At 42.3% G+C, this 20,407-nt stretch overlaps 1 protein-coding gene and 1 long non-coding RNA gene across 10 annotated transcripts in view; one reads left to right on the top strand and one right to left on the bottom strand.

Annotated features, from left to right (window-relative positions):
* Nucleotides 1-14,124, top strand: part of ZBTB44 (zinc finger and BTB domain containing 44) — a 67,116-nt gene extending 52,992 nt beyond the window's left edge. For 3 of the 9 annotated variants that reach the window (XM_089314369.1, XM_070065660.2, XM_070065646.2), the window contains 3 exons: nucleotides 2,086-2,249; nucleotides 3,843-4,143; nucleotides 6,192-14,124. In XM_089314369.1, coding sequence (XP_089170495.1) covers nucleotides 2,086-2,249; nucleotides 3,843-4,143; nucleotides 6,192-6,474 — 748 coding nt within the window. In that variant the 3' untranslated portion in view covers nucleotides 6,475-14,124. The remainder of the gene's footprint in view (nucleotides 1-2,085; nucleotides 2,250-3,842; nucleotides 4,144-6,191) is intronic. The other 6 variants (XM_070065663.2, XM_070065644.2, XM_070065661.2 and 3 more) reach the window with 4 other exon arrangements.
* On the bottom strand, nucleotides 8,068-19,113 carry LOC149128610 (uncharacterized). The gene is made up of 2 exons (XR_016221971.1): nucleotides 18,448-19,113; nucleotides 8,068-16,791 (listed from the first exon to the last, which is right to left on the bottom strand). It is a non-coding gene; the product is annotated as an uncharacterized LOC149128610 (long non-coding RNA).
* Between the last annotated feature and the right edge of the window lie 1,294 nt (nucleotides 19,114-20,407).

Raw genomic sequence — 20,407 nt, 5'->3', positions numbered from 1 at the left:
ACTGACCTCCTTTCAGCCCCTGGAAGATTCCATATTTGTTCCTGTCTTTGGGCCTTTTTTGTCACTGTAGGGCCTTTGCCTGAACTGCTTTCTTCCCTGACTTTCACATTGGTGGGTCCTTGTTGACCGTCAGATCACCATATTAGTGTCAGTTGGCAAGGAGGCCTTTCTGACCAGTCCAAAGCAATGCCCAATCACTGTTGGACCCTCCTGTTTTGATAATCTTCTCTATTTATATGCCTCTCGTCACTGAATACAGACTTCACTAAACAACTAAGTGCCTCCTCAAAGAGAGCCCAGAACAACGTTAAAGCTGTAGTTGCTGGGCCGGCACCGCAGTTCACTTGGCTAATCCTCCACCTGTGGCGCCGGCACACCAGGTTCTAGTCCTGGTCGGGGCGCCGGATTCTGTCCCGGTTGCCCCTCTTCAAGTCCAGCTCTCTGCTGTGGCCAGGGAGTGCAGTGGAGGATGGCCCAAGTGCTTGGGCCCTGCACCCCATGGGAGACCAAGAGAAGCACCTGGCTCCTGCCTTCAAATCAGCGTGGTGCGCCGGCCGCAGCGCGCCGGCCGCCGCGGCCATTGGAGGGTGAACCAACGGGAAAGGAAGACCTTTCTCTCTGTCTGTCTCTCTCTCACTGTCCACTCTGCCTGTCAAAAAAAATTAATTAATTAAAAAAATTAAAAAAAAACAACTTAGTTGCTGAAACCTGGAGGGAATCACGGGACTCAACAAGGTATATGATTCCTGAATAGTTAAGTCTGAGAGAGGAGATTATGAACTACACTTATTTCAGTGAATTAATGAACGCATAAGCTAATTACCCACATTTCTTAATTTTAGATATGAAGTTGGGTCTTCTGTAGTTTATGAAATACTGTACTGGGTGATGGGGATAGAGGTTAGATGTCTGTCGCTTCCCAAGGACGCAGTTGTCTCATTACGGGGGGAGGGAGAGAGGTTGAAAGTGGAGAAATAAACATCATCATAAGCGATCTACAGGGAGTTCTCATGGGCAGCCTGCATAGGAGAGAACCAACATAAGCAATCGATGAGTCAAAGAAGGCTTCCCAGAGGACAAGGTGACTTCTAAGCTAGATTTCTTAAAATGATCATCATCTAGAACAAGGTAGGCAGTGAAGTTAAATGCTCAGAATCACAGCCTTCAGAGAGATTATGGCACATTGGGGGAAGTATTGGTGTAGGCTATGGGATAGGCTGGAAAGGGACACAGATCCCAGATCAGAAGGAGTCTGGCAAGCCTTCCAAAGGAGTTTAGATTTATTCTGAAGATAGCAGTTCTGTAGGCTTTATACAGGTGGCTGATTTATTCAGATCACTGTGGTACGATGAGAAGGATAAATTAGAGGGGTGTGGAGGTAAAGGGAGATCTGTTAATTCAGGCTTATACTGATGAGGCCCTAAATTAAAGCAGTGGTAATCAGGGAGGGATTAGAGAGAAGGCTAGCAAGGTAAAATAGGTTATGATATGTCCTGTGTTTAAATGGCCATACTTAATTAAGATGCTAGACTCCCTGGACAATAACATTTTGGTATTTTTTAAGTTTATATAATGAGAACAGATTTCATGTATTTCATATGTACGATTTTAAGCTCATGATATTTTCATCCCTCCCTCCCTCTTCCTTCTTTTAGGTTTTTTTTTTTTTTTTTTTGGTGATGACATAATTTCATTTTACTTTGTAGTCACAGCCATAATCCTCCACTAAATAAAGAATTCAACAAGTAGAAAGTAGAAAGACCACTGTTCCACAGTAGTATAAAAAAGGCTATAAACAATAATCAGATCTCATGATGTCAGTTTCTATATTAGCTACCACAAATCAAAGAAAACATACTTGTCTTTTGGGGGCTGGCTTATTTCACTAAACATAATGGTCTCCAGTTGCATTCTTTTTGTTGCAAAAGACAGGATTTCGTTCTTTAACCAGTTAATCTGACAGCTAAACTATTTCAAAAGTATTTTTTAGTGTTTTTTCTTTCGTTCATGTAATACTGACCTGCAGAAATGTTTATTCAACTTAAAAATCAGAGCCTGGTTGCCTTCTTTGGTCTATTTTTTTAGATTGGAAAATGTTCAGTACCCCTACCAACTCTACATTGCTCCTTCCACCAGCAGTACAGAACGACCAAGTCCAAATGGTCCAGACAGACCTTTTCAATGTCCAACCTGTGGGGTGCGATTCACCCGTATTCAGAACCTAAAACAGCACATGCTCATCCACTCAGGTAATGCTGTCTTCCTTGTTAAGTGAGTGAGTGCTCTAAAACATTTTAATTTTGGAATCCTAGTTAAAATAAAAACAGGTACTTTTGAGTTAAGAAAAAAAGAAGTGTAATCAAATATGAGTAGATTAGCTTAAGTCTGTAGCTGAAATGGTGCAGTTAGAATCTGTCTGCTTGTGCATTGGCCTCTGGCTTAAATTTTCTGATTAATACTCAGGAGTGGATGGCAGTGAGCCCCTGCTTGAGACTGCTGAATCCCATGTCGCAGTGCTTGGGTTCAGTGCCTGGCTGCACCCCTCACCCCAGCTTTCTGCTGCTGCAAGACCCTAGGAGGCAGCACTGATGGGTCGGGTTCCTGCCATCCACCTAGGAGACCTGGATTGCATTCCCTGAGCCCAGCAGCGTTTGGGAAGTGAGCCAGCAGATGGGAGCTTTCTCTCTCTGCTTCTCTCTCAAATTAATAAAATTTTAAAATGCCATTATTTGTATTAAATAGATTAAAATATTAAGACGTTTAGAGTTAATATGTAAATTAAGATACTGGGTGTATTAGATGAGTGTCTGTGAGATGGGGAGACATGGACACAGATGGTAAAGCTAGTGAGGTAAAAGGGCATGTATCGTGTTCTTTGTAACTTCTCTGAAATTATTTCCAAATAAAAATGAGCTTTTAAAATTTGTTTTCTAAATTTCTCTGTGCCCTGATTAGTTAGCTTTGTGGTTTTTGCTTTTTGTTTTTAGTATAAGAGATTTTCAATGAATGTGTAGAACAGATTCAGTGAAATTTTAAGTTCAGTGATCGTGTAAAGGCGACAGATACTTAGGGGTAAAACCTTGACCTCTGTGGGTGAGAGATCCTCGCTGCCGTCTTCAGCTTGTTAGTGCCCTGCTTTCTCCTTCTGTGCATAAATAAGGCTGATAGTCTGTGTCCTAACACAAATTCCCTCTGACTTTGTTAAATCCACAGATTATGTTTTATGGGGTTTTTAATTTGCTTTTTCCCAAAAAGAAACTGATAATTTAAGGAGACCATTAATATGCTTTATAACTCACTAATTTTCTATCAGTATTGTACTAAATACCCAAAGAGCCAGTTCATCACGTGATCGTTGTATCATGATCCTTACATTCAAGAGATGTTTGAATTTTGCTTTTTCCCGCTCATTTTACTCCTTGAGATAAGAAATGGAGAAGGAGGTATTGATCATTTTCACACCTTTTTAGTATAAACCTGTTTGTTAGTGAAATGAAGCTACAAGTGATTTTACACGGTGGCTTTGATTCTGTTTCAATACTTTTGTTTAAATTTGTTTTGAAGTTTGTAAAATCAGTGATTTAGAAGAGTATTCAAAAACCATTTCCAGCATGTATCACCTAGTTTGCCTCTCCATGTCCTGCCTTTTTTTTTTTTAGTGGCTTTTCAGATTTTTGTAACTTCTCTGAGATAATGGTGTAGAATACATTAGAATACATTTTGCTGGCGTTTTTGCCTTTTTAAATGATTACTACAAAATTATAATTGAGAAATTTGTGGGATTTATGACTTTTTAGTTCATTTTGTTTTTAGATGGTATTTTGTTTGTCTTTGTTTTATAGGAATTAAACCATTTCAGTGTGACCGCTGTGGGAAAAAGTTCACCAGGGCTTACTCGCTAAAGATGCATCGCCTAAAGCATGAAGGTAAACGCTGTTTCCGGTGCCAGATATGTAGTGCCACTTTCACTTCCTTCGGGGAATATAAACACCACATGAGGGTTTCCCGGCACATTATCCGCAAGCCTCGGATTTACGAGTGCAAAACATGTGGCGCCATGTTCACCAACTCTGGAAATTTAATCGTGCACCTGAGGAGTCTGAACCATGAAGCATCAGAGCTAGCAAACTACTTCCAGAGCAGGTGAGGTGCACAGCGAAAACCCAGCCAGGAAAACTGCTTTCTGAACTCTCTCTTCCTGCTTTTAGGGCAGCCTGCTGTGTTTTTTTTAATCAGGTTGCCAGCTAGTCAGTCTTCATTTTAAAACCCCACTGTCCGTATTCTAATCTGATAAAATTTTGCTGAATCTTTTCTAAGAATATAAAATTATAAATATTTTATAGTTGGTAGTATTAAAAATATTTTCTTACAGAAGTATACTCTTAGTTTTTTTTTTTAAAAAAAAAACCTAATGTTAAATAATTTTATAGTAGATCATTATATCTTACTGGAAAATATACCATGCCAGATAATACTCAGTAGTCCAGGGTTACTACAGACTCTGGCTAGGACTAAAATTCTCAAACACACTCTCTCTCTGTCTCTTTTTTAATTCTATCTGAGCAATGTCCCATTAGCAGTACAAAAGGAACCGCAGGTGCAGCTGTAGCGGATGTGATTGTTTAGATCAAATAAGTCTTTCCTGTGTTCCTGAGTTCAGAGCTCCATGCTTTTAATTTTAATAATTTATAATAGAGCTGCCTTTCTGGTCTGTAGGGTTTCCAAGGCGATCAGGTTCTAGTTGTAGCTCTGCCATTGACTGCTGTTGATTACGCATGTCACTTTGCAGATGAAGAAGCCTGAAACTTAGCATAAGATAAAGTGTAAGCTTTCAACAGATGGCTTCTAAGGTCTCCTAGATAGAAAATTCTGTTGTCTGTTTTTTAATACTTTATGAATATTGTACCTCTGTAGGAATTTTTGGTTTCTTACAAAATGAAATCTTTGTAAATCATAATGTTGTAAGTTACCTGTATTTTTGAAACTTTTTCAATAAATAACAAATTATTTCTTCATAAATCTTTTCCCATCAAACCATACATTCATTTTGTTTAATGTGATCACATCTAATTCTGAATGTATGGTTGTCACATTATTAAATCTTGGTTACACATATCATGTTAAACATAGCCTGCTTATGATTAAAATAGTGTTGCGGTTAACCATTCTTATCATCTGTATGTTCCCTGTTAAGTGTCCTGTATCCCCCACTCCTTTTCTCTATCACTGAAGACTTTTTTAGGATATATAACATAGGATATTTTAAGTTCCTTTGCAGATAATCAGATTTCTTATTAATAACAATCAAATTATAAATAACCTCACCAACTATAATTTGACAGTCCTAATGTAAGGAACTTTTTTAGATCAATAATAATGATTTAAAGCATTTAGGATGATGTATTTTATAAAGTTTATTCTTTTAATACCCCAAAAGTGCTTATCCATAGACATTTTAGAAAATACAGAAAGTATAAAGAACAAATTAAAATTTTTTCTGATCTTACCACTCATGGAAAATATCCACTGTTGTCAAATTTTCTGTGTATTCTACTGCCCATATTTCCAATAAGATCAATAATGAAATACTTCTAGAGAATTAGCATATATAACCAATCTCAACATATTCATTTCCAAATTCTGACTCAAAAGTAATTTACTTTAATTTACTTAATCTAATAGCAGGACACATCAGTTATTTCCTACATTTCTCAACTTTGTATTGTAAATGATGTATAAAGTCATTTATATATAAGGACTTGGTTACTTAACATATATCCAGTTAGTAACATGAAACTGGGTTTATATATGTCTCAGTGTGTGGTCCAAGGAAGGCTAAGCGTTTGATGATTCAGACGATTGCTTACAGTGAGCATGCTGCTTATATTTGCTTCATGTATAGGTACTCCTCTGCAAAGAAGAAAGGGTGCTTAAGTGTCTAAAGAGACACTGAACGTAGGAATTAACTTCATGCATTGGTGGTAGGGAGTTGGGACACTTGGTCCTAATTACTAGCTTTAGTTCATATTTAAGAAAATGTCTAAGTTGAAAGTTTCTGAGTTTTATCTTCGTGGAAGAATTAGTGAAATGAAAAAGCCCAATCTTGTTTTACAGGTCCTATCTTTTTATTGTAGTCTGTCTGTTACTGATTTAAAATTAACTCTCTGTTTCATCCTTTGCCTCTCATCTAGTGATTTCCTAGTACCGGACTACTTAAACCAGGAGCAAGAAGAGACCCTTGTTCAGTATGATCTTGGAGAACACAGTTTTGAAAGCAACTCCTCTGTTCAAATGCCTGTAATTTCACAGGTCTCCTCCACCCAGAATTGCGAAAGCACTTTTCCCTTGGGGTCTCTTGGTGGGCTGGCAGAAAAGGAGGAAGAAGTGCCAGAGCAGCCAAAGACCAGTACTTGTTCTGAGGCAACCAGAGATGACCCCCCAAAGTCAGAGCTGTCTTCTATAACTATTGACTAATTCTGTGGTTTGGCTTCATTTTTGGTTTTTGGAAAGTGCCTGTGCTTGGTCTTGTACATTTAAATTTAATTTAATTTTTTAAACAAAAATAGAATTTGGGAAAGAATTTCCCTTTTTACTTTGTAAGCCCTGCAACTGATATTTTATTTTTCATAACTGAGAGATTGTTTCTGTAAGTACACTATAACATGATGTTGGAACACAGTAGAAACTATGAGAATTAAGAAGAACCAGTTGACTTTTACAACATTTACCAGTGTCTTCTTCCATTGTTAAAAGTGGGGTAATGCTAGACCATTCGGTAAGAAGAAATGAGGTGGTTATTAACTTTCCTGAGATGAATGGGTGTACAGAGACAAATTACCTGACAGTTGGCCTGAGTAGATGTTTACTCCTATACACAGGACGCTGTACAATATTTTGTAAAGCCTGTTGATTTTGAAGTGTTTATGGTAAGCTTTCTTTAAAATTATTAGGGTAAATACTTCTGAGACCCAGCATACTCTCTTTTTTTAGTATTTGTCATTTCTATTATAATTTTTCTTGATGAAAGGTGGGAATGGGGTAGACATTCCTTGTACCATTACAGTGCCACTCGAAAGGCAAAGAACCATGACTGAGAATAGTCAAGCAGTGGATGAAGTGGCCAGCATTGGAAGCTGAAGTAGGTAAACCCCAGCTTCACGGGAATGGTTTAAATCCTGCTCTTCTGACTAAAATTGATGTTTATCTGGTCTTCGAATGTGATTGTCCAATTAGGGCACCACCCAAATGAGTTTTCTCCTTGCTCCATCAGGGGTACTTTACCTTACTATACTGATGTGCTACCATATAAAGGAAAAATATTGGAGATACTCTATATTTTATATATAGGCTTGTGTATTGTCAGGGATGTTTTTAATGTGCTTTTTTGGACAGAATAATTCTCTGTTGAGGCGACATTCTTAACTAAGATTGTTTACAAAGCCCTGTATGACCGTGACATGTCCTTCTTCCAGAATATTTTTAGACATTGCCAAGTTTGTTAAAAGCAGTTACTATAGTTTTTACACAGTGTAAGCAATAATTTAAAAGATAAGAAGCTATAAAACGATCATCTATGACCCATAAATCTGGGGGAAAGAAGAAAATTGTTTATACTAACAAAAAACTAAAAACCCTAAATTAATGAATATCAGCATTTGTGCTGCTCAAAGGAAACTTCGTAGTTTTCTAGTTGAAATTTATCAGATGCTGTAGACTGGGGTACGTTTTCCTCTGATGCCATTGAAGTATCTCTGCCTCTAACCCTGAGTACTGATGAGTTCGTGAATAATAGGCTTTTGAATAACATTTGTTCTTTTTATCTACCCAGAGCTTAATAATTAAGAAAGCAAAGCATCAGATTAGATTAGGGAAGAGAAACAAAATACTACTCTCTAGATAAAACACAGATCTGAATTTGGTTCAGGTGCCAGGAATTACTAAATATTGTTTTTTTAATGATAAATGACTTCATTTTTTTTAAATTGGCTAATTCTGTAATTTAGGGTGTTTTTTTCTTCAAAAAATATAAAGTAAGCAAAAGTGAACTCATTGGAATTTTTTGTTAAAGTTAAGTTTCTTTCTGTCTCTGCCCATACTCTGCTGTACTTATTTCTAGTGTTTTACCTCATTCATGAACCTGGTTTTTTTACCCATTTCCTCCTAAACATAGGTATGTTGCTTTCAAGAGGATCAGCATATGCAGATTGTGATGGGCTTCTACCTTTTAGACTTCTTTTACAGTAGGGCTGAATTATTTTCTGCAACAGACTGGTACTATGGTGCTGCTGTGTCTCAACTGAGCAGGTTTGGAAGTTTTATTTTTTATTTCATAGGTAGTGTATGCAAACTTAGGCTTACCAATAGATAAATCTCAAAATTAATTTAAAAATCCTGTATTGGCAAAACAAAGAAGAGGTAAAATCTGTGATTAAGCATCATTGTTGCTCTTAGTTTCAAGAGTTACCTTTTTTTTTTTTTTTTTAAGAACAAGACAGAATGAAAGGAAGGAAAGACCTAAGAATAAAGAGCAGTGTAAGAATCCTTAGCAGGTTTATTGGTTGGAAATGCTGTAGCAAATCTCCTGTCCTGAGAACTCTGTGATGAGAAGGAGCCCTGCACAATTTTGGCAGCTCTGAAGTACTCGGATCATATTCTCAGGATGAAAGACCACCTATCACTAGGTGCTCTTCCCAAATGCAAACTTTAGGTCTTAATTGGTAGTAACAAATTCACATATCTACAAGTTTTATGGGAAATTTGAATATACTGTGAAAACACATGTCTGGTTAAGTTTTCTGTTGCCCAAACCTATCAATTCAAGGTGACTAATGACTATTTAACATAAAATTGTACAAACAAAAGCCTTTTCCTGTCTCATTAAGGCTCTGCATTTTTCTTGATATATGATTTAAGGAAGTTTAGTTTATGGATCTGTTTAAGGAAGCAAAGCTGCAAAGGATAATTGTATATATAGTAGTATTTAGATTTATTTAAAACTCATTTCAATGAGGAATGCCTAGATATATAATTTGTATCAGAACGTAGGGAAAACATTGCAAAGAGATGAGAGCCAGTTACATTATCCCATCCATTAGAAATTACCTGTGTAACCAAACATTAAAATACTCTTCTTTAGAATATATAAGGATAGCTATTTCCTTAGGGCCCAAGAGGATAACTTTGTGATATTTAAAGGGCTTAAATTTTAGAATGCAAAATTAGTTACCTTTTTAAAACCAAGCATTTTATACAAGAAAATCTTTTATTTTCAATTTGTTAACTGCCAAATAGATGTGATATACTTCAGAAGCAAACAAAGATGTTCACCCATAATACTAGATGTTATAGCTCCTATAGTCATTCCTTTAATTTTTAATGGTGTATTCTAATAGAAGCATCCAGCATGTCACTAATTCTGATTTGAAACAAAGAGATCAATACTGGATCGGGTGTTTTCACCCTGAGTTTTCTATAAATGGGTGCAGATGGAAGTTATCATCCTCAAATATATTTAAATGTATTTTTCTTATTTTGAATTGCCAATCATCTTAATTTTTATTTTAAGTAATTAAACAGTTAGTTACACTGTCAGTTTTTTTATGTTTTCAGTTTCAGTGAGACAGAATAAAGTAAAATACTTAAGTATCCTCATCCATCTTACATTTTAAAACTTGAGCAACCTTTCTGACATATAGCAGGGAGGTCGCATGCAGGGACACACGTCCTTTGGTTTTACAAACAGGAAAGCTTCCATTTTGTTCAAATATTTTACCTAATGGAGTAGACTGGTCAGCACATCTGATATACTTAATCATGAGTAATTCACTAACCTTCTAACACTGAGCCAGACTCTCCCAGTCTATAAATGGTTCCCTGCGAGCCTGAGTCCTTTCGCTGCTTATTAACCTAATCTAAACAGAGACCAGTTTATCAGCTTAGTGGCTTTTATTTTGAAGACACTCTGATCATGTTTTAGTCACTTTCAGCTTTATATCCCTGAAAAGTATATTACTTTATATAATTCTATACTAGTAGACACACAGAATGAACTGTTAAAATTGTGTATATTCACTGAAAGTTTGAGATTTGTACATTGATGAACAAGAAAATTTAAAAATTTTCTGTTTCACTCATTTATTTCCAAGATATCATGTTATAGCTGAAATATGCATCCAAATGAAGAATAAAATAACCTTCTAGTTATTAACTGGCAGAAAAACTAGTGAACTTTACATTTGGAAGAAACCAAAATGGCCAAAAGGCAGTAACTGTGGCTTTCACTGTAGCTACTGACATCAGATGCTTTGCTTACAGTACATTTAGATCTTAAAAGTTACTGAGAGAAGAATGCATAGAAACTTTTCTGAAGCAGTAAAACAAATTGAGAGAACAAGGGAAGCTCTGTTTTGAGGTAGATGTTTCTATGAGAATTGTGTATAGCTAAGCATACTCTCATAGGCTTTAGGCCAGAATCACCAAATTTAAATTAAGTTGCTCCTTATTTTGTCCAGACCCATTTTTATCTTTCAGTGTCATTTTTGCTTGACTAAATGTGGTGGCATATAGGGTATTTTTATTTGAAAAGTCCTCAGCAAGATAAATTAGCCAAGAGCAATAATGATTCAAATTAAACAGTGAAATACAATGAGCCAGCCTCGAGTTAAGGAAGCTCACCCTGTGGTTTCTGAATTCAGACTGCAGATCTGTTGAGATGTTTCATCATACTCATGGTGGATGAAGCCTTGTGTCAGGAGACCAGTCACATCAGTAGTCATACTCGTTTCTTATTTTACTTTGTCCTAAACACAGATATTTCCACTGTATCACAATGAGAGAAATAGTTCCATGTTAAGCAAATAGCCTCTGTGGATTTCCAGCTGTTACTGGAATCTTGGTTTGGCAGTATCCAAAATGAAACTACCTTGAAATGTTTATGCTGCTTTAGTTAAGTAAGCACCCTCTGAAAAGGACCCAGGCCAGTCCTAGCTAATATCAAGATTCCTGTGTATGTAATAGCCTACAAGAATTTAAGAGTTCAGACCATGGATTAAAACCAGAAAATTCTTTTTAGGTTTTTTTTTAATACAATTTTTAAATTTTAGTTTGAAGTACCTGGCTTATAAAATCAGATTATCGTGCTGTATCCTTTCTCTTTAAAAATGGCTAATTTCACTGATTCAGCTTGAAGTCCTGGGGTCAGTTGTGATGATTTATTAATAAAATCACTGCTTAATGGTTTAGGGAGTTGTGACACTAATGTCGTGACTTGTGTTAAATTGTGGTCATTTTCCCGAATGCCAGTCTAAACATTTCCAGATTTTGTTATTCAAGTAAATTAGTTAAAAACCATCCTGTAGGTGAATGTTGGGTAACCAGAGTCCATCTCCTGCTGAGGAAGGCTCAAGCCCTGCCTGTAGAGAAGCCCGTCGGCTCCTCTCAGTGCACGTCGGCTCCTGGGTGCCAGTGGCAGCTGGCTTCCCTTGAAGGTGGGAAGCCTTTGGTGCGGTTCTCAGGCACCTGCTTGCTACGGAGAGCCTTTTCTGTATTAGGCCATGTGTGTTTGCTCTAGATTTCTTCTTGTTAGTTACCAACTTGGTTTTCTAGTGGGCAGATGCTGTGTGAAGTCTCTCATACTGAGAGTAGTCCATTACATTTTGGAAAGTTGCACTACTTTTCTTTCATCTTTCAAGTACCTAAAATGAATGACACAGCGGGTATTTGGAAGGAGTAAGGTCATAAACTTTAATCATTTTCTTCCTTGTGCAAAGAAATGGCTTGTAATGCTTATATTTTGTGTTTCTTTTTCTTTTAAGCAGCAGTCCCTAGTAGGGTAAAATTTGGTTTTGATCCCAGTTCCTAGTGATATATTTAATTTTTCTGTTGCTACTGCTGCCTCTTGTTGCATCAGATAGAGATTGCCTGCCTCTTTACAGGGCACCCCTGTGGCACCTTATGTCCAACTTGGAGGATAGTAGATGGCTTCTTGGTGCCTCTGCTGTCTTTTCAAAAGCCATTTTATAAAAAATCCTAGGTAGCCTATTTTAATATTTAAATATATATATATTTGTGAAAGATACTTTTAGAACAGACTTTTTTTTAAACTTTAAAATTCCTGTATTCCCATTTTTAAAAGTAAATTTAAACTTTTCCTGATTAGGAAGTGTCTTTTCCCAGAGCAGCATGATGAGAAAGTCAACTTGAGATAGTAGACCAGAATTCAGCGATGGAAAACATCGATGTCTGGTTAAGGAGTCAGTTTGAGGGGGAAAAAATTGCTTTGATGTAACAGAAATGAATTTCTAAATAAAATTGTGGTTTTGTTTCTATAATTTCACATTTGCTGCTTTAAGTAGCTCAGTATTTCACAGGGCTAACATAAATCTGGCTCCATGTAAAACCAGAGTACTTTTCTAGTGCAGCCAGCCTAGGAGGAAACCCCGCACCAGGCTCTTCCAGGTGGGCAGGTGACTGCTTTGTGTAGCTGATGCATGCTTTCATATTTGCCTGTTGCCCAGTGGCAAGGAAGTCAGGGCTGGGGAGGGACCTTTGTACCCTGCCGGTTTCAGCGTTATGGTTCTTTTGGGGCACTGGCATCTTGTGACGCCCTCAAGGAAGGGTAATTCTGGGGAGAAAATGTGAATTTGATTTACATAAGTGGGTGGTTTTCATGTCTTCTGCCCCTCCTAGATGCAGTACTTACCCTGTGCCAGTCCCTAGTTCACCAGCTTTGTGTCCAGTCGTCATCTCCTTCAAATGTGGCTTTCCTCGGTGACAGTGGCCACAGCTAAGTTACTTGGCATGTTTGACTTTTGACAATAGCAAAAATGGTTTTGGATTTTGTTTTATTTCCTAAAAATGTATACAATGTCAGAAATCCACGTTTTATATACTAGTACCTGGCTATTAGTATTTTACAGGAACCATAGTTCTTGGTGACTACACACGCGCACACACACACACACACACATATATTTTTGTGACTTTTTTGTAAACTAAGTGCCGTTTCAACGTTACAATCATTTTTAGAGTTATTGTAATCAATGTGAATATCATGTTTTTTCAAATCTGTTCTGAGCCTATAGTGTTTGCTTTGTGAATATATGTGTATTGTATATATTCTGTATAGTTACATTGTACTGAAATATTAGCTTGTTTGATATAAGGAAAGTATGTATTGAGTACCTTTTTGCTAGCCTGATTGTTTAATCTTTTTAAAAAAGGTTTAAACTTTTTTTAAAAAAAAAACTTTAAACTGGCCTTTATTAATGGTCACAAAGTTGCAGTTGGAAGGGATGGGCAGGGAAAAACTAGTTTTGAGTGTCTTTGGATAGAAACATGAGACTATGTTTTGTTTTGTTTTTTTTCTCATTAAAATATCTTATTAATGCTTTATGGAATAAAAAAAATCCCTGCTGTTGTTATTTATTGTTGACTGGAAGGAAAAACTGGTGATGTTGGTTTGGTTAAGTGGATGAGAAAAGTCATCAGATGAATTCATTACCTAGGTGACCTTCCATTGTATACAGACTAGAGAATGTTACGTAAACGTGTGTCAAGTATCCTGGTCAAGTAAGGAAAGAGTAAGTGCAGGGATTGCTCAAACCGGTCGACGCCCTCGGGATGCCTGCCTCTCATATCAGAGTCCCGCCTCCTCCTCTGGATCCTTCTGCCGATGTGCAGCCTGGGAGGCAGCAGGTGATGGCTCCCGTGTCTGGGTGCCTGCACACCACGTGGGATGTGTTCTGGCAGAAGATGGCATGAACATTTAGATCCCTGCTCAGGTGGAAGACCTGGCTGGCCCCAGGCTCCTGGCTTCAGCCTGGTCAGGTCCTGGCTGTTGGGGTCGTTTGGGGAGTGAACCAGCAAATGGGAGATCTGGCTCACTCTTCAAATGCCCACAGGTGTTTGTTCCAGAGCTGGGAAGCTGGAACTCCACCCAGGTCTCCCACATGGGCGTCAGGGATTGAAATGTTTGCAACATCTTCTGCTGTTTTCCCAGAGAGCTGGATCAGAAGCAGAGCAGCAGGGGCTTGAACTGGTGTTCTTGTATGGAATGCTGGTGTCACGGGCTTAACCCACTTTGCCACATCACACCCCGTAAATAAAAAGCTTTAAAGAATGAAATCCTATCCCACAGTTTGCTTTGCATATGAATTATGTACCAGGAAAGTTCCTTTCAGAGAGTGATACTAGAAGTAATAATCAAAAAATACGTATCTCCTCAACTGATCGAGTTGAAATTAATAGTTTGAGCTTTTTTACATCTCATCAAGAATGTTCCAAGTACTAAGGTGAGAAAGTTAACCACAATCGATCGATTAAAGTACCAAGAGTTTAAGGTGGGGGCAGAGGAACCTGTTTGTAAACAAAATTCCATACATGAATGTAATTCTCTTACATATGAGTAAACTCGGATGGAAAAACTGGGTGAGATGGGGCATACTCCACCCGGACAGAGGCTCTTTTTCAGCAAACTGATCTCTGCCTAGGGACTGAACACCCCTGGTTACAAAGGGAAGACTTTTGTTGTTGGTTCCTTAAATTCTGATTGGTTTGCTTGACTTTCCCTGCAAAAAGTAGCGAGGTTTTCAATCCTGCTCACTTTACAGATAAGGGAACGAGTCGCTGCAGCCGCTGTGAGGGGAAGTGACATTAGAACCATCTCGGAGCTTCCATGCGTAACCCCACACCCTGTGTTCCATCCTCGCCGAATTTTTCCACAACTGACATTTCTGGCTGCATTTGACTAGAAGTCATTTATTGAGTGTGTGAGTCCCATTCACCAAAGACCTAAAAAAATTGCACAGGCTCAGAGCCCCTCCCCCACCCCATTGCAACACCACCCTCCCTTGAATTGCTTCGGGTGACTCTTGCTGCTGTCTAGGGACCCTGCATTGGGTTGCTGTAGACAGTAACAGGAAAAGATCACAGCCAAGTACTTTGTAGTCCATTTTAAATTAGGGCTGGAGGCGGAAATGTCCTCCTTGGCAATCTAAACAGCGGTACACCCAGTAGGGCCTGTGTGCGGTAACTTGTCCAAGGACGAAATTCTGTATTGAGTGCAAATGAATCTACTTTGACAGCGAGCAAAGATTCCTGTTCGTTGGGTTTTACAGTTTATAAAACGCTAGCACTTTGATGTGCATAAACCCGCTGAGATGAGCAGGGAATGTATGACGCACTCCAGCTGGATCATCCATCACGTCTGCGTGGACTCTGCTCTCCCAGCAGTCACTGGCAGAGAAGCCAGGGACTGTGGAGCCCTGACGGCTCCAGCATTACGCTCCCTCCTGGACCCTGGCATTTTGTGTGACCCCTGAGGGAGGGTAGTTCTGGGGCGAGACTGCTACGTGGATGGGCCTTATTATGTCTTTCCATGCAGGGTCTAGTTCTTGTTCTTACTGTGTGAAAGGAATTGCTGATGGCCTGTTTCTCAAAGTGTGGCCTGGTTGATTACTTCTGGGTGCTCTTAGCTGGGTAGTACCTCCACTGGGGTCTCTTTCCCTCCCCTGTTGCTGTTTTCCATGAACTCTATCCCTCCTGCTCCTAGCTTAATTCTAGTTTTTGTTGCTTCTGGCCTGATAACACCAATAGCCGCCTACGCGCTCTTCCCTCCTGACTCGAGCCTCCTCTAGCCTGTCCCACTGCTGGTACCTTACCTCCAATCCCCTGTCTCCCTCACCCTCAGATCCCCTTCCCAACCTGCCCCTCCAGCCTTCTGAGTTCAGAACCCCTCCTGTTACTCCTGTCACCAGTTCTGTTCAGCTCTTCCAAGCCGCCTCTCGGGGACATTGTTGTAAATCTGCCTCATAGAGTTAGAATTAAATCAGTTCTGTGTTAAATGTTTAGAACAGAACCTGGTGTGCAGTAACCACTTTGAAGTTGTGTGTGTGGACACAAGTCTGGCGTCACACTGGTTTGTCTCCCTCACCTAACTGAGTTGTTAGGACAGAGTGAACCCATCCTTTGCAGCACCTGCCACAGGAGTTGAGCCGAGAAGGCTGACGAATAAACAAGTGGATGTTGCCCGGAATTGGTTGTGAGCTCAGACTGTAAAGTTTAGAGGTGTTGATCACAGAACTTCAGGTCTCACATCCTAGAATTAGGTCGGGACCACCATTTGTCACTGCCTATGTATCAGAGTCATATCAAAAGCGAGGAACTGGACTGTAAGGCAGAGTTAGGGAGGAGTAGCAACTGCTGTCCCCCGCGACAATGTCCCTAGACTCCTTGAGGATCCTGTCAGCTGCGTTTCCCCAGAGCCCCCAGGCCGAGATTCCTGGGACGTTCACAGAACCACCTCCACCAGCAGTCCCGTGGGAACAGGACAGCTGCTTCCTGAGAAGCAGCTCCCCTAGGACGGGGGCCCCGCCTGTCTGCCATGCTAAGGGGTCCCCAGGTCCAGGGCCGTTGGAGTCTGTCCTAAGGAGTTTGTGGTTTCTGAAGTAAAGACTGAAACCGACAGAAAAAACAGACTGCCACGACAGAAACACCCAAAAAGTGTGCTTTGGAAATCGAAAACACTGACGGGTCCGGGAAGGCCCAGGGAGAGGAGACACTTGAGCTGGGTTTTTGCTTGAAGAGGTGGGGTTGAAGCAGACGAGGCCAAGGGGGAGGCTGGCCAGGAGCCATCACAGCTGAGAGGTGACTGCTGAGGGAATGCAGGTGGCGTCATTGGCATCCCCGGAGCGGGAGAATGGGGCCAGAAGAGAAGGTGGCCTGAGGACTGGAACTGCGCGTCGTAGGCTGTAGACAGCTGTCGCGTGCAGGCACTGGAACGTGATCAGAGCTCTAGGTACAGATTGAGGACGAGAGCAGGAAAAGGGAATGCATACAGACTTAACTGGGTCCCGGGAGAAGTCGGTCAGCCCTCAAGGTAAGAGCCCCGAGGGAGCTAATGAGACTTGGCTGCAGGTGGGATCAATGTTCTGTGGCATTGGTGCCCACATGGCTGCGGCTGGGGAGAGTTGGGTGAGAAGTGGGCCTGTTGGGGCCGGCACTGTGGTACAGTGGGTTAACACCTGGCCTGAAGCGCTGGCATCCTATTTGGGCACCGGTTCTAGTCCAGGCTGTTCCTCTTCCACTCCAGTTCTCTGCTATGGCCTGGGAAAGCAGTGGAAGATGGCCCGAATCCTTGGTCCCCGGCACCCATGTGGGAGGCCCAGAAAAAGTTCCTGGCTCCTGGCTTCGGATTGACACAGCTCCGGCTGTTGGGGCCATCTGGGGAGTGAACCAGCAGATGGAAGACCTCTCTGTCTCTGCCTCTCTCTCTCTCTCTCTCAAATAAAATAAAATCTTAAAAAAAAAAAAAAAAAAAAAAAGTGGGCCTATGAGCTGAAGTCCTGGTCTCGTCTCTGGACAGTAGTGAATACCTACTGTATCTTCTCTTAATTTGAGACAGAACTCCAGCCCACTGGTTCACACCGTCCACTGGCTGTGGCTAGGCCAAAGCCAAAGTCACAAACTTCCAGGTCTCCCAGGTGGGTGATAGGAACATCACTGCCATCTCCCATGGAGACAGCTGGAGTCAGAAGCCAGAGCTGAGTAGGGAACACAAGTACAGCAATATGGGATGTGGGCAGCCCAAACAGCATCTTCCCCACTAAACCAAGCCCCACTCCCCCACTGTATGCTGAGGTCTGACCATGCATGTGTGACTGAAATGGGTGGGCAGCCTCCCCTTTGTTTTTGAAGTGGAGCTCTGCCCCAGAGCATGCAGGGTAAAAATTAGGTGAATTTTTAAGTAGGCTCAAGAATTGCACTTGAGAGGCTGAGCTTTGCAAATTCCATTAACTTTGCTGGTTACCGGCTTTCTAGTAGAATTCCATTTCTCAGCCAGGCTGGCAGGGTCGAAAGCTACAAAGACGTATCTTGTTCTGATTGTCTGTACTGCCTGCCATCCCGCCTCTCATAAACGTGAGTGACTGACCGAGGCAAGGCACAGAACCCTTGCCCTTGGATCAGGTATGCCTGGTGGGGGAGCGAAGAGGGGTAGGGGATGAATCGGGGGTCCTGGCGGAAGGGCAAAGGCAGAAAAGCAGCCACAGGGGGAGGGGGTGCTGGTGGCCCACTGGGGAAGAAATGGCTGAAGGAGGAGGTAGGGGCTCTAGGGCAGTGCACAGGACCCCACCCAGGCCGGAGAGAAGAAACAGAAACTGAAGGTTTGTCTCCGGGCGGAAGAGATGTCTTCCTGGACAAACGGAGGGGCCCTTTTTCCCCAGCAAGCACCACAGAGCGGGGTGCTCTGGGGGAGAGCCAGGCACCAGCAGCAGCCGCCGTATGCTTTTGATTTATTTTTTTTAAGGATATGAACCCAGGCTGCATATCCCAGTGTTTGGCTTCTTGGAGCCTTTTAAATGCCATTTCAAAGACCTGTGCCTGTCAAACACCTACCTAGGCAGCCCTTCTCCTGGGAGACTGGCTGACAGCACACCAATGGCCACTTACCCAGATGCACTCCGTCCACGTGATAAACATGCAGTGGTTTTTATTCTCTCCTCCAGTGTCGCTCCCCCTCTTCGTGGAGGAACGACACTAAACCCTGCCTAGGCTTCATATCCGAGTCACGGCACCATTATGTCGCTCCCCCTCTTCGTGGAGGAACGACACTAAACCCTGCCTAGGCTTCATATCCGAGTCACGGCACCATTATGTCGCTCCCCCTCTTCATGGAGGAACGACACTAAACCCTGCCTAGGCTTCATATCCGAGTCACGGCACCATTATGTCGCTCCCCCTCTTCGTGGAGGAACGACTCAGGACCCTGCGCTGTTCTTTTGTCTGCTTGGCCCTTCCTGGGTTTGCTGCTGGTTCTTCCCGGGTTGGCTACCGTCCCTTCCACCTCCGTGGAAGGGCGGTTCCCCCTTCCACTTTCCCCACTTCCGCGGGGGAGCGGCACACCGCCGGCCGGCTCTCTCGGGGGCTGCACAGGTGTTCCTTCAGATAGATGTTCCCTGGTGCATGTTGTCTCTCTCCTCCTTTATAGTCCTCTTCCACCAATCCCAACTCTGCTACCCACACGCCGAGTACGCTGCTCTCCTCCAATCAGGAGCAAGTCCTACAGTTTATTGGTTGAACTGGAGGCAGCTGTGTAGAAGGTGTTACTCCCTTCTCAGCGCCATATTGTGGGAAAGCAGATGCATAGCATAAGTCTTAATTCCAGTAACTTAGTCTAGTCCAGAGTTGCTCCCAGTTGCTCCCCACACTCCAGGAATCCGTGACTGGTCAGGGTTGGGGGAGGGAGTCACACAGAGCTGTACTGGGCAGGTGTTGGGGGGTGAGATTTAGGCAGGAGGCAATGCGCCTCCACCTGGGAAAGCTGAGCACTGGGTACATCCACTCCTACCCAGTATGTGCCAGGACATTCATGCCTTCTCCCCGGGGTTGGGGTTCCGGGGGCCCCAGTCCCCTCCCCATGCCCACGTGAGACACCCATGAGAACACGGTCTGTTGTATGGACCCAGACTGTCGGACATAAGGTTTTGCCTGTGGTCCTAGGGGGAGGAGACAGGAGATCAGCTTTAGGGGCAATTTTTTTTGTTTTGTTCTTTTAATTTGAAAGGGAGTTAGGAGAGAGCGAGCTTTCATCCATTGGTTCACTCCTTCACTCCCCAAATGGCTGCAATGGCCAGAGCTGGGCCAGTCCAGAGCCAGGAGCCAGGAGCTTCTTCCAGTCTCCCACATGGGTGCAGGGGCCCAAGTACTTTCCCAGGCACACTAGCAGGGAGCTGGATCAGAAATGGAGCAGCCAGGACTCAAACCAGTGCCCATATGGGATGCCTGCACTACAGGCAGCGACTTTACCCACTGCACCACAGCACCGGCCCCGGGCATGAAATCTAAAGGTTGCTTTGCACGTGGTGAGTGCCCGGGACACACAGACCTGTGTGCACCTGCTCCAGACTGCAACGTTTCTCTTGGTGCAGAGCAAGGACCACTGAAGATGAAGAAGCCCTCCCTAGTCGGGGCTCGTACGCACCCCAGTCCTCCCTGTGGCCCTGAGTGCCCACTCCCTGCCTAGGACTGTAGGGTCTTGGACCTTCACTCCTGAGGCCCCGAGGACCCTTTTACATTTTCTGAAATGGGTGTGCTCCCTGCTGAGCCTCCCAAACCACACCCTTACTGTCCCCATCCCGGAGCCAAATATTCCAGCCCCTAACTTTCCTCCACTTGCAGGTGTCAGATGTGGAAGGATTTTTCCCAGCTGGTGGATTCTGTCTCCATTCAGGCCTCCCCCGCAGTCCCCAATTCCTCCCAACCCCGCAGTGTGCCAGTGGATTTCCTCGCCCTCCCATGGAAAGTGTGTGGAAGGACTGGGTGGAACACGCAGCCGTCTGCACTGGGAACCAGCTCCAACAAGCACACCACTTGCATCCCAGTTCTGAACCTTTGGGGCCTGGACCCTCTG

Source organism: Oryctolagus cuniculus, chromosome 1 (genome assembly GCF_051225735.1).
Source record: "Oryctolagus cuniculus isolate XC-2025 breed Fujian yellow rabbit chromosome 1, ASM5122573v1, whole genome shotgun sequence".
NCBI classification, from domain to species: Eukaryota; Metazoa; Chordata; class Mammalia; order Lagomorpha; family Leporidae; genus Oryctolagus; species Oryctolagus cuniculus.
Note: the sequence above shows the minus strand (reverse complement) of the source record. Positions and strands in the feature narration are given on the sequence as shown.